Source organism: Chamaea fasciata, unplaced genomic scaffold (assembly GCF_029207755.1).
Source record: "Chamaea fasciata isolate MVZ Bird 193981 ecotype frontalis unplaced genomic scaffold, bChaFas1.0.hap1 SCAF_1, whole genome shotgun sequence".
In the NCBI taxonomy this organism is placed as follows: Eukaryota; Metazoa; Chordata; class Aves; order Passeriformes; family Sylviidae; genus Chamaea; species Chamaea fasciata.
The window spans coordinates 38,141,938-38,158,226 of NW_027094086.1; the positions used below are offsets into that span (position 1 = coordinate 38,141,938).

Consider the following 16,289-nt stretch of genomic DNA (forward strand, 5'->3'; position numbering starts at 1 on the left):
TCCTTGCTGTAGGCTGCAGTAGCTCTGGTGGCCCACGTGCATGGTCAGCCCAGGAAACCTGAGCCGAATGTTTCTGATGCAATGCCCTGGGGGCTAGTACCAGCCTGTGAGAGCCCAGGGCATTAGTTTTTCCTGATGGCCTAATTCAAATTCTATCTTATATATTTATGTGCACAAAGTAGGGTTTTGTGCTCGCTCCTTTTTACATGCTTTGCTGTACAGTGTAAGGGAACGTGAAGCTACCTTGGAAGTGTGATTAAACAAGGACCTGTGTATTATGGTGTCTGCATTTGAGTCTGTGAAGTACAGCAGGAAAATAATGCCAGCAACTTCCATTTAGAGACAAATGTATGCAGTCTTGGTGTTTTGGGGTTTCTATAATATGCTGAAGAGAAAAAGAATAAATTAAACTAACCTACCCTGCATATACAAAATGATGTGTTTTTCTGCCAACATTCCTTTTTCCACAACTGGGACAATATCGAAAATAAAATACTGTGTAAAGACACAAATAGGCTGCTGAATCAGAATGGGCCTTTGCTGCCTGAGTGACAATCAGTTGATGTTCAATTATCATGTTAATTGAATTAAAACAAAATAGAAATTATTTGATTCCATAACTATATGTTCCTGTCAAGTTACTTATTTAATAATTGTTGCTTGCTTGACAGAGGACAGGAAAATGATCTTATAGGAGATTTCTGAGACGCTCTAAATAAAATTAAATATTCCCACTATACAGTATAGATAAGCAACAGAAGAGATCTTTGCTTTATGATACAGGAAAAATGTTAAGTGTATTATTGGATATGATGTGTTGTATAATCTGTCACTGTCTTAGGCATGAAGCTCAAAATACCTTCAGCTATTATCTAGAGCACACTTGAATGACGACACAAGCCTTTTTCCTCCCCAAAAGTGCTGCACGGTTGCAAGCCTTGTACTTACAACAACACAAAACTATTTAAGCCTGAGGGCTAAAAAATTTTCACAGCTGCAGAAAAAAAAATTTTAGAAAAGGGTTTGAGAGGAGCAGCTGACTTGTTCATACCTGTTTGCGGTACTGCTGCAAATGCTGAAGACACTCCCCACTTGCCCTGCCTTCATAAGCCACCAGCACAAGTCCAGTCCAGCACAAAGCCAGTGAATTAGTACCGCTGCAGGGCCACATTCATTTGCCTTCAGAGAAAAATATTGACAGGCAGACCAGAACTTTTTGCTATTTATGTTACCAAGTGTTTACTCCCCAGACAGGCAGATTTTTAGTCTAGGTGATGACCAATCAATTTCCAAAACTAGCAGGAGGATCATCAGCCTAGTTATATGCTAAGCTAAGCAGTGGGCACCTTCAGAAGGACATAGTGAGAACTCAACCTGTGGTCCTCAATCAGGGGACACACCAGTGCTTTTCCAAGGGTGAGCTGATCACCTTCCAGACAAGCCAGCCTGAAGGGGCTGTTCCTGCAAATGTCAAAGCAGGCTGGGCTCATCTAAAACTGTTTCCCACCCAGTCAGGACTTTTATACTATGATGACCTCCTGTTAAATTGTTACATTTTATAGTGCAAAGGAAGATGTGGTGTTTATGTGATTATTATTCTTCGCTAAAAGATTGAAGAGGTCAAGGCAGTGTGTATACTGAACATGGTAGATGTGTAGGTAGGACATAATTAAATAACAATGGTCTGATGATGTTTCTATGAAGTAGTGATGTTTTAGATGGAGATTTGCAGAATTGTTGTTAGCTTCACATTATTGAGTTAACCTTGTGCAATATGACTATTTGCAGGAAAAGTCAGGTCCCAGAGGTCTCTTTCAATTATGCTGTGACTGTAAGAGCACAGCAGGAGTGTCTATTTTATAAATTTGTGTAATGCAAAATAAAATCCAATGTGAAAGCAGTAGATACATGATCTTTTGAAGAACATTATTCTGTGTAAAATTCTTTGTTCAGCTCTGTTTTTTAAGTTGGTTATTAGAGTGATGCAGAGGCATTGCAATATACAAAGCAGTATAACTTAGTCTTTGTTCTGTAGGTCAAGCTGAATGCATTCTAGCAGCTAGGAACAGACTGCTGGCTAATTTTTTATTTGTTTTAAAAACAAATAGTAATTCCCCTAATAATCACAAATGATCACAACTTAAGAAGCAAATTGCTACCTTTTTATTTTTATTTGCAGAACAATAGGAGATCGACACTACATATTTATCTTAATCTGGAGAAATTACAAGGGTGAAAAGATACAGTTGCACAGCTAAAACCAATCTTTTTCCCCCTCTGTCTTTATATTTACAATTTTAGAAGCCTAAGACTTCTCTGTTTCCATTATGATCTTTTGCTTCCCTGGGAAGCAGAATCTTTAATCCTTTTAGGCAGCCTCTGAGTTTTGCCAGCCTGTATCTGAGGTTTGTTCTGTGTCTGAAAGCAAAGCGTTAGTGAAACAAAAAATTGTTTCACGAGTACATTCTTTGTAAGAACGGTGTTGTACTGGATCCTTCCAGCCTGACGTTACCACTCTCCCTTTGTAGTCTGCAACTGTATTGTCCTCTGTGTGTACACTCTGTGCTGCCAGGTCCTCTCCATTACGGGACTGCTGGTTTTACTGAAGCATTGGAAGATCAAAAGAGAACACTTTAAAGTTTCATAAAGTTTTTCTTTCTGGGGAGGAGATGTTCATGTGTGCTTTTAGCTGTGGAATTCAGAAGAACACCCCAAAGTTGTCCTCCTAAATAACTTTGCTTGTCTTTTAGCTTTGAATCAATAGCCCAGTTAACCAGGCACTGAGGAATGGGAGGGGGAAGGTGGGCAGTCTTTACTTTCCTCATGGAGGCTTTCCTCAGGTGCCCAGGTTGTGCATTTGGCATGGAAAAAAGAGACACAAAGCTGCAGTTTCATTTTTTTCAATATTACGAAACCCAAATTCCCATCCACATGTGGAATAACCTCCTTCAAGTAACTTAAAAATCATGAAATATAACAATAAAAAAGTAAATTTTCTTTCCCCTTTTTTTTCTCCATCACTTTTAAACGTTTAGATGTTTTTTAAACTTTTCCTTTCAACAAGAAAGATGAGGAGTCAGTCCTGCTTAGTTACATGAAGCCCAGATGCATACATGACTCCTAAATCTACCCCTTCAGGAAAAGACCCAAATCATGAAGTAGTGAGAAACTCATGACAATATTTGCAAACAGAAATGTTGAGTGTTCCTAAATCTGTCACTGACATGGCTAACAGCAAGTTATTAACTAGGCTCCATGGGTCAGAAGCTGGTTCTCCTCTTGAGAGCGTTCAACCCTAAATATCTACACATGCTTTTCTAACATCATGTTACTGCAGTACTATGAGGTCCTGCCTAACCCTGCAGATAATCTTTGATCTTGAAATCTGGGCAAAATTGAAGTGATTTTCCAAGGTCTTTAATCTATTATGAGATTGTGCAAGTGCCACATTTAAAATAATTTGGTGAGTTGAGAGAAATGTTCAGAAATAGATCCATGCTTCTGAGAAGTTAATTAGACCGATATGGGATCAAGACTGGAATAATGACTAACATTTATTATCCTTAGCGGCTCCATGGGCTTCTTTGACTGCCCCCAACAGTTCACCCAGGGAAGAGAAGAATCCTCTTGGCTTATCTGTGGTGCTGTCATCTCCTCCTTCATTTAGCTCAAATGTCTTTCTGCAAATTCTTGTCTTCCCCAGAGGGTTTTAACTGCTCTCACAAGTGGAAGCCAGTGGAGAGGGTCACACCTACCTTCCTCCATCCCCAAAGGCCCCATTTGAAAGTATACCCCACACTTCACTTTGAGCAATTAAACCTGAGATGCTATGAGGGATATTGTTTTTTCTGTACTGCTGGTTAGTTAAATGGTGTTTCACAGTTGGAACAATATTTTCTTTAAAATATTTGATGTTTATTATTTCACTCCTTAAGCAATATGAGGAGGAAAGGCTGTTTACTTAGAAAGACATTATGAAAATGCATGAGACACACCAGTGATATATAAAAACAAAACCAGAATCATTTACCAATGTGCCACTCTTTGTTTTTAGGTATACAAAAAGAAAACTGAAGCTGCCAAGAAGGAGTATCTGAAGCAGTTAGCTGCCTACAGAGCAAGCCTTGTATCCAAGGTAACACATAATATATATACATACACACATATATATAGTGACATATTGCAAACCATTTTCAGCTGAGCACTACAGCATTTAGTGCAAATAGCCTTGTTTATTATCACCTTAAACTTGCGTTAAAGTTGCAAACGCTCAATAAACACAGTTATCTGTCCACATAAGGATGTCCTTTACCTCCTGGTCATCAAGACAGCACTTCAGTTTGGGAGTAACATGCCAGTTCAACAGGGGAAGGAGGTAGTGGTAATCAGACCTTGATATAATAAACATGCCAGGCGGCCACTGTGCTACCTATAAGGGAAAAAAAAATATATATCACACACAAAATGCCTGGGTTTGGTTTTGCAGGGGGTTTTTTAGAACTGCTTTTTACCTTACCATCACAAAACAGAAATAGTCAAGCTCAGACGATATTTCAGATTTTCATAAGAAATGTGAATTTCCATTTTACATCCAGGAAGCCATTGTGAGCACAGCATAGGTCACCACTAAGACAGTGGTGGACCGTTCTTTACTGGAACATGCCAAATAAACAGCCAGTAGCAATTTTCTGAATAGATTTATTCAAACATTCTCAGTGCCCATAATTTTGCAGTAGACTCTTTAGAATTTATAATAGACTTTTAAATATGCAGAAGAATGTGAAATTACTGTACCATGTCAGTGCGAAAAACCCATTGAGCAACTTCAGGATCACACCAGTTAGAACCATTTATTTTGGGTCTATCAAAATAAATCTGGATGTATTTTGTTCTTACTTAAATAAAATCAACTTTAGAGGTAAAGAGCACAGTGTGAAGGACTGCCATATAGGACATGAGAAGAACTTCTTGGTTAGTTTCTAAATATTTCTGGGGCCCTGCACACTCTGTATACGATATTAATTTTTCAGGGGGTTTGCTAGATGATTAGCCATGCAAGGACTTCTCATGCATGTTTCTACATTACCTCTGTTTTTGGTCAGTGTTTGTTCTGAATTTAAAAGTCTGAAATATGTGTGCCACCCAATTCATTTTTGAGGGTTGTGTCCTATAACTTTCCACTTTTTAGCTGCCATTATAAATACTCCTGCATTTATTTAAATTAATTTACAGTGTACCTTTCATTTGTGTATTAAGACTGTTTGGTTCCAGAAATAATCGTTGCCTTCAGAAAGAGTACCATGTGAACACAAGCAAATCTTTAAATCTTTTTGAAATAGCTTGCTTATTGGTAAAAGATAGGTCTAAAAGGTCAAAATATTCCAAATTTTAACCCAGCTTTTCACTTGAGAAGATAACTTGGCTATCATTATTTAGCCCATCATGGACTCTTTATGTAACACTCTATGTGGCATAATTTTGAAATGCACAATGTAAAAAATGAGGTTTTTTTTTTTAAAGATAAAAAAGTGTATTATAGCATTTTCTGAAGTTCATTTTTTAGAAAAAAATTTGGAAGACTGTTGATCAGTTCAGTGCATGAATCTATTTGTGCAAATATTCAAATTTGTTGTTAGTCAGAAAAGCACTGAAGCATTTTCTTAACTTTAAAGCAATTATTTAAATTCTGTCCATAATGCAATATTTTGGAATTATTAGTGTGGAGTTATTAGTGTGGAAGGTACAAAAATATAGACTTAATGAAGCTGAGTACTGATTGCTTATTCCCATGAACACATTTAATGAATCTAACAGAGCTGGCATGAACTAAAGCAAGTCCATTTTGGAATAAGGATGTAAAATACCATTTGTAACATAATATCAGTATATTCTATGTTATCATTATTAAATATTTATATGGCACCAGAAGAGTTGTAGTTCTTTAGACAAGCCTGTAAGCATGAGAAAATATATATAATACATAATTAAGATTATTTGGAGTCATTGTGGTCTTTTATGTCCATGTTGTTTCATTACTATCCATAAAAACTACTTTTAGATGGTATTATTAAGACTCCAAGACCTCATTATCAAAGGTTTAGACTTGCCAAAAGTAACACACTTTTTCCAAAAATTCTTTATTACCATATTAATAATTTACGCCCATATATATTTTACACTTTCTAACTCACTCTGTGGTATCTCACACTTATAATCAGGTGTTCACCCTGGATCCTCCTGAGTTATATTTATTGCATGTTGTTTAACCTTGCTACTTTATAGAGATTTCTGTGCTGCTCATCCCAACAGTGCTTTGGTGTAAAGAAATTCTCACTAATACCTGGGATCAGGAAGTTTGTATTGTCCATATTTTCAAATGCAATTAACTCATTGTGAAATCAGGTTCCCAGTAGTTTTGTGTATTCTCCTTGAAAGATCTTTTTTCGAGTATTTGAACAATATTAGCCCTTCATGTTCATAGCAGACCTCCAATGACTTCAAGGTGGCAGCTGTGAGATGCTCAGTTGTGCTTCATATGCCATCAGGACATGCTTTTGCTATCCAAATGTTATCCAATTCTCAGACTTTCTTTCATCTCCCCTCCTAGAGGTCTCTTTCTGCAGGAAGAGGCAGGCACAAGTAAGCAAGGGTTCTGCTCAGGTCCCCTCTGCCCAGCTCAGCAGGTGCTTTACACAGCCCAGAGCAGCTGCTTTTCCTGTTTCCTGTCTTTTTGACACTGATTGTGCTACCTTTTTCATTAAGTATTACTGGTTTTTAAACTAGTGAGCATATGAGAGTAATTGTGTATGTTTTTCTGCATTTTTTTGCAAGTCTTGTCTTTTCTGAAAAGCAAGGACTGGACATATGCTATGTTCTGCCTCAGTAGTCCAGACATGGAATTGAAGTCATGGCGCCTACCTTGGCCATTTGAGATTCCAGAATAGTCAAAGTAGAAGATTACAGAGAAACAGGGTAGAACTCCTATTTGCCAGGACACTTCCTAGCCTCTGCCTGGCAGCAGAATAATGAAATTCAGACACACTGGTGAACACACAGATCCAAGCTGTGGGGTGGAAGTGGAGCATCGGGTGGAGAGAGTGGCCTTCTCCAGGGCACTCAGCTCCTTGCCCCTTTACTCTCTTTTTCATCTCCCCTCCCCTCCCTTCCCCTCCCCATGCATTGTTTAGAAAGCAGAGCAGTTCTGTTTGGAGTTTGACACACACACACACACACACACACACACACACAGAGGTCACACACACCCATTGTGTGTTTCATATCAGACTGTGTTATTTGACAAAATCATGGCTGAAAAGGATGGAAGTGTCACCAGCCACTCTGGTAACAGGATTGCCAGCCCATCTCTAGTACACTTTTAAATGTGTTCATGATGTCTTTACAAGACATGTATGGCTACTACCCAGTAAATAAGGTAAACTTCTGATTGTAAAAATATGTCAGTATGCATTCATTCCCATTCATTTATATTTCCTGTACTTTCTCCTTTTTTATACTGGTTGAAATTATGGGTGTGTTGTTGAGTTTGTTCATGTGTGTAGGAATTGATAGGTATAGTAAAAACACATAACAAAGCATTATATCTTCTGCTATGCAGATTGCCATATTGCTTATAGTACTGACTAAGCCTTTGCATTGTAAACAAGTGTCTTTATATTTGCCCTTAGTTGCAACTTTTAGTACTATTCAGGTCCAGAAATGCAGTCTCTGGTATCTGGTAATTTGTACAGCATTACATAAAATGCTGTGAATTGCAATTTTACTTTTTTCATATAACAAGCACTTTTTCTAGCCTAACCAGCCTTTTTTTTCCAGCTGACATTAGAGTTTTTGCTGCATCTTTCAAATATATATATTTAATACAGATATATATGGGTAAATATTAAATACTTTCATATATTGCATATGTTCATCTATGAATATTTATAGCACAATATATGCATGTTATGTATTCAACATGCATAATATATTTATGGGCATATAAGTGATACATATATGTATGGTAATTATAGCAGTACAAATGTATCTGTTTTAGTAGTACAAAAAAGATTTCTCTTCCCTGTTTTTTTCTTTTTGACCTGATGAATCTTTAATTCTCTCTGTAGTGACACAGTTTCAAGTTTCATGAAGATATATATTAGCGACTATGGCTGAAGCTAAAACCTCTCAGCAAGGGGAATATTATTCAAATTCAAAATACTCAAGCATATTTCAAAACTCTGATGTTGTATCTAAGTCAAAATGGTGTCCTCACTTGACTTTGAAGTGAGCACATTGGACATTTTTCAGTTTTGTGGACAGTGCAAATCCTTTGGACATGTAAAATTGCTTCTTGAAACATATGGCAGACTTAGCTTTTCCTAGTCCATCATCTTACAGTTGTGGTTCATAAGAAAACTAAAGGTCATATCTGTAAGACTGACATTGCCTTAATGCCATTAGCAGAGCAATTTGTAACCAGAGTTCCGGGGACCCAAAGTATCTGTTGCACTGCCTGTGTTGTAATAAAAAATGATCAGCCTAAGGAATTCAAGTCCCTTAAAAATGTAGCAGAAATACATCAAAACATTTGACCTACTTGTAAAAAGCAATATGGAGACCATGATTAAAACAAAACCACACCCACAATCAGCAAAACAAGTAAACAAACAAAAACCAAATGAAAACAACAACAAAAGCAAATCCCAAAAATAACGCAAAACTAAAACGGTAAATTGGTATTAGTTTCCAATTTCATATATGTATATGTATATATGTGGTGAGAGCACTTGCCTAACATATAAAAAAGCAAAAAGATATATTGGACTCCCTGATCATTCATTTCCCAACTCCTAAATAAATGTGTGTGTGCAGGTGTGCTCTCTCCACAATTTGTTTTCTGTCACTGCATCATTTCAGATGTACGGGGGGCACTGTATCCTGGCTCACTCCTTCCTGAAATAAGCAGCTGCTGGGGTTTAGGACATTTCTTTTGGAAATAAAATTCCTAATATCTCTTGACAAGAGTTAGTGACTGAACTGTCTTGTCTCCTGGTCAGTGCTTTAACAAGTTGGCTATTGCATGCAAGGAGAGCAGCATCCCTTCTGCTGCTGGCAAAGAGGCACTTGCTTCTGAGAACAGCTTTTCCTACAATATATCTAGCTCTAGTCCATGCAGATGTTTTTGGAATTGCATAAACCAGTTAGGCTGTTCTCAGTGAAAATGTAAGAGAAAGAAAAAATACAAAATGCAGTTATGTTTGATGCATGATTTTTTTTCTATTGGTAGCTATTAAAGTGCTACAAGACATATGGCAATATTTCTGTTAAAGCAATAACAAAACTATCCCAGAATGATGACATACACAAACATGTTTTACTTTTTTTTTCAATTAGAATCTCTAGATGGAAAAACTGCAATGAAAAGCTTCCAAAGCAGGCACTTCATGCTTCTGTGATACCTCATTCTTTCGTTATTTCTGGAGTTTTGATGTAGTCAGAAACTTTCAAAGAATTGTAAATTAAATCCTTTATGTGCAAATACATGATTTTATCAGAGTATCTTCTAAGTAAACATGTATTTATAAAACAGTTTTCTAATCTCATCACAACACAAGTCCAAACATTTTTTTTGTCTAGCAATGAAACCAATGATCTACTGCAGCTGAAAATAAAAAGCGAACTATATTTAAGTTAGTGCCATGAATTTGATTTGAGGCTAAATCATGTGACACTTTACATTCAGCAGTGCAAAAACTGAGAGATGCTCTCACATAATTTCTGCCAAAAAGTGGCAGAAATGTCTTGATCTTGACAGAAGCCAGATTTTGATTTGAAGAGTAAATGTGTTTGTTTTTGAAGTGAGTTAATAAAACTGGATTTCACTATTAGCCTAGTGCTTCCATTTGGGGAATTAAAACACTTGTATCAAATTAAAGTTGCATATCCTTTATCACATGTACCCAGGTTACATTCATAAAACATCCATTTTTACTTACATATCCTAAATGAATCCATGACAATCCCCTGTAGATGATGACAAAATGTATATTTAGATTTGAAGATGTTCTTCTGAGCCACCTTGACTAATTATAGATGACAACCCATGGCTTACTCCTTTGTTTCTGAAACATCAAGAATGTGTCAAAAAGCTTTCTGAACTCTCTGGGGTCCTAGATGTTGTTATTGCATTAGGTGACTGGAATTAACAAAATAGGAAACGTCATTTGCTAAGAGCCTCTTGTGACTTAGGTAGGAAGGCAGCTGCGCTGCAAATATGCATATGAGTTATTTACTGGAGTGGATAGAGTTAAATCAAAGGAATCTCTGTAGGAGTTAAAGAGCTAAGCAGAAAGGGAAAGCAGTGCTGGAGAGAAGTCATTCTCTCCTAAACGTCTTTACAGGGGTATTAATAAAATGGCTGAGCCCATGCAGGGTAGAAAAAGGGATTCTTCTCAAGGACAGGCTTGGGGTTGGAAGTGACCTAAAATGTCAAAAACATTACAAACAGACAGGATTATGTGAACACAGAAAAGCTGAGAGAAGGAATAAACAATTCAAGATGCTCCTTCCACCAAAGACACAGCAAAGACAGCAGATGCAAACTTAAGCTTAGGTAAGCTTTGTAGGAACTGCATAAATATGAGCCAATTTCCTTCTATCTGCCTCTTTAATGTCACAGTACTGAGGATAACTCATTTTTAAGCTGAGTCAGGCCTGCCTAAGTTTGATCACAGCCTGCACAGCCTGGACCATCCTGGTACCAGCTGACATAATCACTGCTGTTTCCTGAATGTAACCTTCATTCTGGTCATAGAGTCCAAAAATTGTTGAATTCCTCAGCATGGCTCAAGGACAGACACCAGTCACTACGTGTGAGCATGGCACCATCATGGAAAGGGACAGTGTGGCAACTACGTGGGTTTATGATACATATTCATCTAAAGCCTGAATTAGATTTAGCTCTTTTCCAGGCTCTGAAATACTCACATAGTACATGTTCTGGTCTGTAGAGGGAGGATGCCAGACCTCCATTTCTCTTTTTAAGAGAAACACCTGTTTCTCATTTAAAATAGAACTATGTTACACCATTATGGCTTTGTAAAAAAAAAAAAAAAACCAAAATTCTGAATTTGGAATATATTGTGTTTGCCCACAAGTAAAGCTGCTTTCACTGTTTGTTGTTTGCATATTTGCCACTAGGCTTGCTTTGCCCTTGAGGAGGTCTCTCAGCATATATTTAAAGGACACATAAGCATCTAGTAGTACCAAGAACATTTACTGAATGTTCTGAATATATTTTCTGAATGTTTTACTACAAAAGAAGTCTTAATTGGTGTTATTAATAAAGAAGCATTTTGATAATATCTCATCTGTAAACAACTGAAATTATATTGTTCCAACTGAAAGGCTTTGATCGTTATTTTTTTGAAATCAATAGAACAAGGAAAAAACCCTTTTTTCTCTGTAAATAGAACATCTCTGGTTTCTTTGAGACAACATCGACTTTTCAGTTTTACATTGCAAAAAGCATTATTAATTGAGCACTGCTTACTAGAGTGAAATTACTGTAAAAATTTATTTAATTCCCACATATTATTCCATAGTACATAAGAATTCTGAATATGAAGTATGTATAAACTGTGTAAGTTGAAGATGTCCGTATACATCATGTGTGAAAACATCTATGTAGTCCTACCTGCTGGCAACATTTCTAACAAAAACTGCATTACCATGTTAACAAAGGAAATAACTATAGGCACTCGTAGATTCTAGGTCTACTTCTTATGGATCAGAGGTCAAAAGTAATGATCATCAATTTGGAATAATTCACAGCCTCTGTTAGTCAGATCCTAGCTGGTTTTCATGCAAAATGACATGGACATCCAGACATTAATATTTAAGTAACAGTAACAGTGTTGCACTGTGAGCCAAATTCTGTTTGAATTTGTTTCCTTTAAATTCAATAGTCTAAGGATCAGGCCCTTAGGGTGCTGCCTTGTTAAAAGATGTCCTTGCTTTACTTTCAACCATATGGATGTTTATGTTCCAACAAAAATGGGATTAGAATCTCCAACAGTAGCCAGAAGGCAGACACAATTTGGAAAGAGAATCAATACTCATGTGTAGGTTTCAAGAGCTGTTTGGTTACACAGATACATAGGTGAGAGTTTGAAGTGTGAGTTTTCAAAATTTTTCAGTTTTCAAATTACATCCCAAAGAGAGCTGTGGAGATGCCAAAATGTCATCATCTCGGCTGTTTTTTCTGTAACACTGCTAGTTTGAACAGGATGTCTTTAACAAAAGTAATTTCTCGACCACAGGAGTGAGTGGGATGGGATGAGGGAAATCCTAATGTTACTTTACTCTAAGGAACAGGCACACTCTCTGGGCCTGACTGCAGTGTGATAAGAATGACCACTAGTCCCAGGGCAGTTCCCTTCAGAAAAGAATAGCACAGCTAAGTGAGCAATGTTTAACCCCTTATTCCTAATTTAATCTTTAATTTGTCAATAAAGCATAAGGAATTTTGGAACACAGCAGGGGAATAGAGGTGCATGGGAAAGCTCTCTTTGCACAAAAATTGGAAGGCAAATCATGGGTGTGGTGAAAATCATGGGGAAGAGCTTGATTCAGTACTTTCCAAACTTTTTGCAAAATTATCAACTCTTAGCGCTGTCTTTTAAGAAGAGCACTCATCACACACTTCCTTGAAAACATTATACAAATAAAATAATTTTGTGGACCAAGGGTCATACACCACCAGTAATTTTAGTCAATATAATTATACTGGTTATCATCAGAATTACAGTAGTATTTATTTTTTTCCTTCCCTTTTCCTGTGTCTCTTCTACTTTCATTATCTTTCTTTTGGGATTTCAAAATGTTCTTCCCTTTTTTTCTTCATGTTTCAGTAAAACAGCAGATTCTTTGTGGTGAGGCGTTGGGAAGTGGATTTGTATTGTGCCTAAAGGACAGTCATACTTTCTCTGTGCCATTACATTGCCTTGGCCTTCCTACCTTGTTTTCACCTTCTGATTTTTTTTTTTTATCTAATTTAGACAAGAGTATTAGGTGATGATGTTAGAAGGAGAGACAGGTCCATAGAAAATCCTTCTCCTAGACTATGAAGAATGTGAATATTCACAGTAAGACTTCAACTTGCTCTCCAGAACAAATATAATCCACTCAAAGACCATAAAGGACTATTACGAAAAACTAATTTGTCACTCTAGTGTATGTTCACTAATGTATGTGTAAAATGCCACCACCTACCATTAACTAACTGTAATATTCTGTCACCCTCTAGTGGTGGGTCTACACTGCCATTCTTCAGCTAGTAGTGATGGAAGACGTTCTCACTACATGTCTAGTAGAAGACTTTTTTGCATTTTGGAGTTACTAAGCCCCAGTGTTTGGTGGCCTGTGTGTATGGATTTATAATTTTGGTCTCCAGTGCATATATCTGAATTTTATCCTAGAACTCCATCCTATAAATTAGTGATGTAAATTGTCTGTGTTGGTTTGGGGTAGATTAATTAGAGGTTTGGGAGAGCTTTTTATATTATTTGTGTGCTCTTCTCCTTGGATAAGTCAAGAGAAAATTGGCTGAAATCGAACCTGCAAAGTAGGAAACATAACTGTGCGTTTGAAGCCCATATTGGACAGTCAAATCCATTCTTTCTTAATTCCAATTTTTACGCATAATAAAAGTCCTTGTCTAAGAGTGTCTGATGCTGCCCTGGACCAGTGCAATGCCCATCCTACTCTGTGAATGCAGCAATTGGGCCCAAAATCATAGTGTGTGCTATGTTTCATACGTGCTTCTTGGTTTATTTCACAGCAAAGTGACAACACAAAGCCAAAATACTTGACATCACCTGTTTTATTAGCTCCAGCAATACTTACAAAATCTGTGGTTTTGACCTAGCTGCAGAAAAAAACTGGAAGTGCAGTACGCTGGAGAATGGAATTTAATGGGTTCATTTATCAAGATTCCAGTAACTGACAATAATGATGTGGTTTACACTGATATTGGACAATCTGATTTCAGATCACATATGACTTAATGCATCCTAAGTCACAGCAAAATACTTGCTGTTAAACTGAAGTGTTGTGCTTTTTACTTGATCAAGAGGTGCAGAAACATATAGAAAGCTGATTCATAGTTTGACACAACTGAAACTGTCCCTTTTGATCACTTTGCAGAGCTCTTCTCAGAGGTGTAATAAATGTTATTCAACTCTGACCAGAGACTGTGCAATTCCTCTAAACATAATTCGGCATTTAAAGTATCAAATTATGCTATCTATATGTCTGTAATTTTATCAGTGTGGGCCATGCATCTAGCACTTATGTGTGAACTCAGAATTGTCCAATAATTAGATTGGTTCCCTGTATCTTTGTTAAAGGGGTGTATGGCAGCATCTTTGTAGTTACAAAGGAAATAGAAATGTGTATCAGTATGTCAGTAAAGGCTTTTTGCAGCACTCACCTCACCAAGAGGATTAGTTTAGCCAATCTGCCCTTAGACACTTCAGGAGCAATTATCCCTGCTTGGACCACACAGAGCCTGCCGGCTACATCAAGGAAAGACAAGCTGTTTCCATGAGGGGACTATGCTCTCAGTAGAACTTCCAAGTCTCTCAGGAACGAACACAGCCTGCACCTCCTGTAATGTGTAATAAGCATGGGACACCCAAGAGGAGTCCTCTGACCATGCTGCTAATTAGCAAACCTTCCGAATTGCTGAAATTTCAGCAAACATGCCAGTCGTTGCTTCTACACTCATGAGACTATTCTAAAAATACAACTGGGAAGAAAGGGGGAAAATTCTTCCCATGTTTTCATGAACATTAAGTCAGTGTTTAAAAAATAATATCCAAATAATAGCAGATTTTTCAGCTACTTTTATACTTCAGGCTTTTGTATCTATCTGAATCCTGCACACATGCACATAATACATATTGCACACGTGTACACCCACATGCGAGCAGAGCTAGGCAGATCCACAGAGACAGAGATTTGCATTAATTTTTTCATATTCATTTAATTTTCCTTCATTTACTGGAGAAAACAAGGAGGTTTTTTGCTAATGGAACTGCAGTTATACATAGGGAAAAGGAAGTTATCATTCTCATCTTTATCATCGCATATAATGAAGCAATTTCAGTAACGCTCGTGTCAACAGATTGTTGGTGATGGTGCATCCTTCAGAAAGAATTCAAACAGACTTCATTGACCCTGGAGTGCTGAGAGTAACATGAAACTTGCTCTGACTTGTAAACTGAGCAAACATGACACAGAGATCACAGAATAAGGGCGTGTATGCCTCTTTCAGCCTGTTTTGACAAAGTGACTTTCTCTAGAGGGACATTTCTGCCATTTTTTTCCAGCATGTTTCACCTTTCACTGACTATTAATCCCAGTGTGACTTAACTTCAAATTATGACTCCCACCTATAAGCGTATGTGAGTTAATTCTTAAATTCTTTTTCATCATTTATCGGAGCACACATTTAGCACTCTGGATATCTAAGAAAATAAATGTATGAAAAACAATTGAGTAAATTGAGTTTAATCAAATGTAGCAAGTTATAAATATTAGAACAAAAACTATAATTAAAATTCATATTCATTAATGGAGAGGTTTTATTATTAGTAACTGTAGGAAATCAGGCCAGACCATAATATTTCTGAAAACTGTGCAGTTTCTCATATTCTATGCAGTATTCTTCTAGCTTTAGACTAAAGATAACTTTCCTATATTTGATGCAGGCTAACGTTTATATAGCCGTAAGTTTTAAACAGAATTTACAGAGCCTTATGCATTGGATTAATAAAGCATGTTTTGCTAAAAGAGAAATTATTCAGAGTATTCCTATTTCTCTTAATGCATGGCCTATGTAATATGTTTGATGGCATGGATAGCATTCCACCACAAAATATTTCAAAATAAAGGCATTGGCACAGCGACTAGTGTTTTTGTTCCATGCAGCAGAACAGCTGAGGATGGGGTTTAGCCTCTTCATCATGTTAACTAACTGATAAATAACTATTAACAATATCAATATTTATGGTAAAAGACCCTGAAAATCTTATCCATGGTTTGCAGATGGGAAAACAAGACATGTCAAAAATCACTACAGAGTTTTGCTGTAACCCACCCTCCTAATTCTCCTTTCAACTAGGCCATGAAATCTGAGGACAATAAGGGTGGCTGCTTATGTGAAAAAATGTGTCAGGCCTGGTTGTCTTGGTTGTGTGTAAGATATTAGATGGCAGTTCCAAATT

At 37.0% G+C, this 16,289-nt stretch overlaps 1 protein-coding gene across 3 annotated transcripts in view; it reads left to right on the plus strand.

Moving 5' to 3' along the window:
• Positions 1-16,289, plus strand: part of TOX (thymocyte selection associated high mobility group box) — a 218,381-nt gene that overhangs the window by 188,291 nt on the left and 13,801 nt on the right. For all 3 annotated transcript variants that reach the window (XM_066180799.1, XM_066180809.1, XM_066180790.1), the window contains one exon: positions 4,055-4,135. In XM_066180799.1, the coding sequence (XP_066036896.1) occupies positions 4,055-4,135 (81 nt within the window). The remainder of the gene's footprint in view (positions 1-4,054; positions 4,136-16,289) is intronic.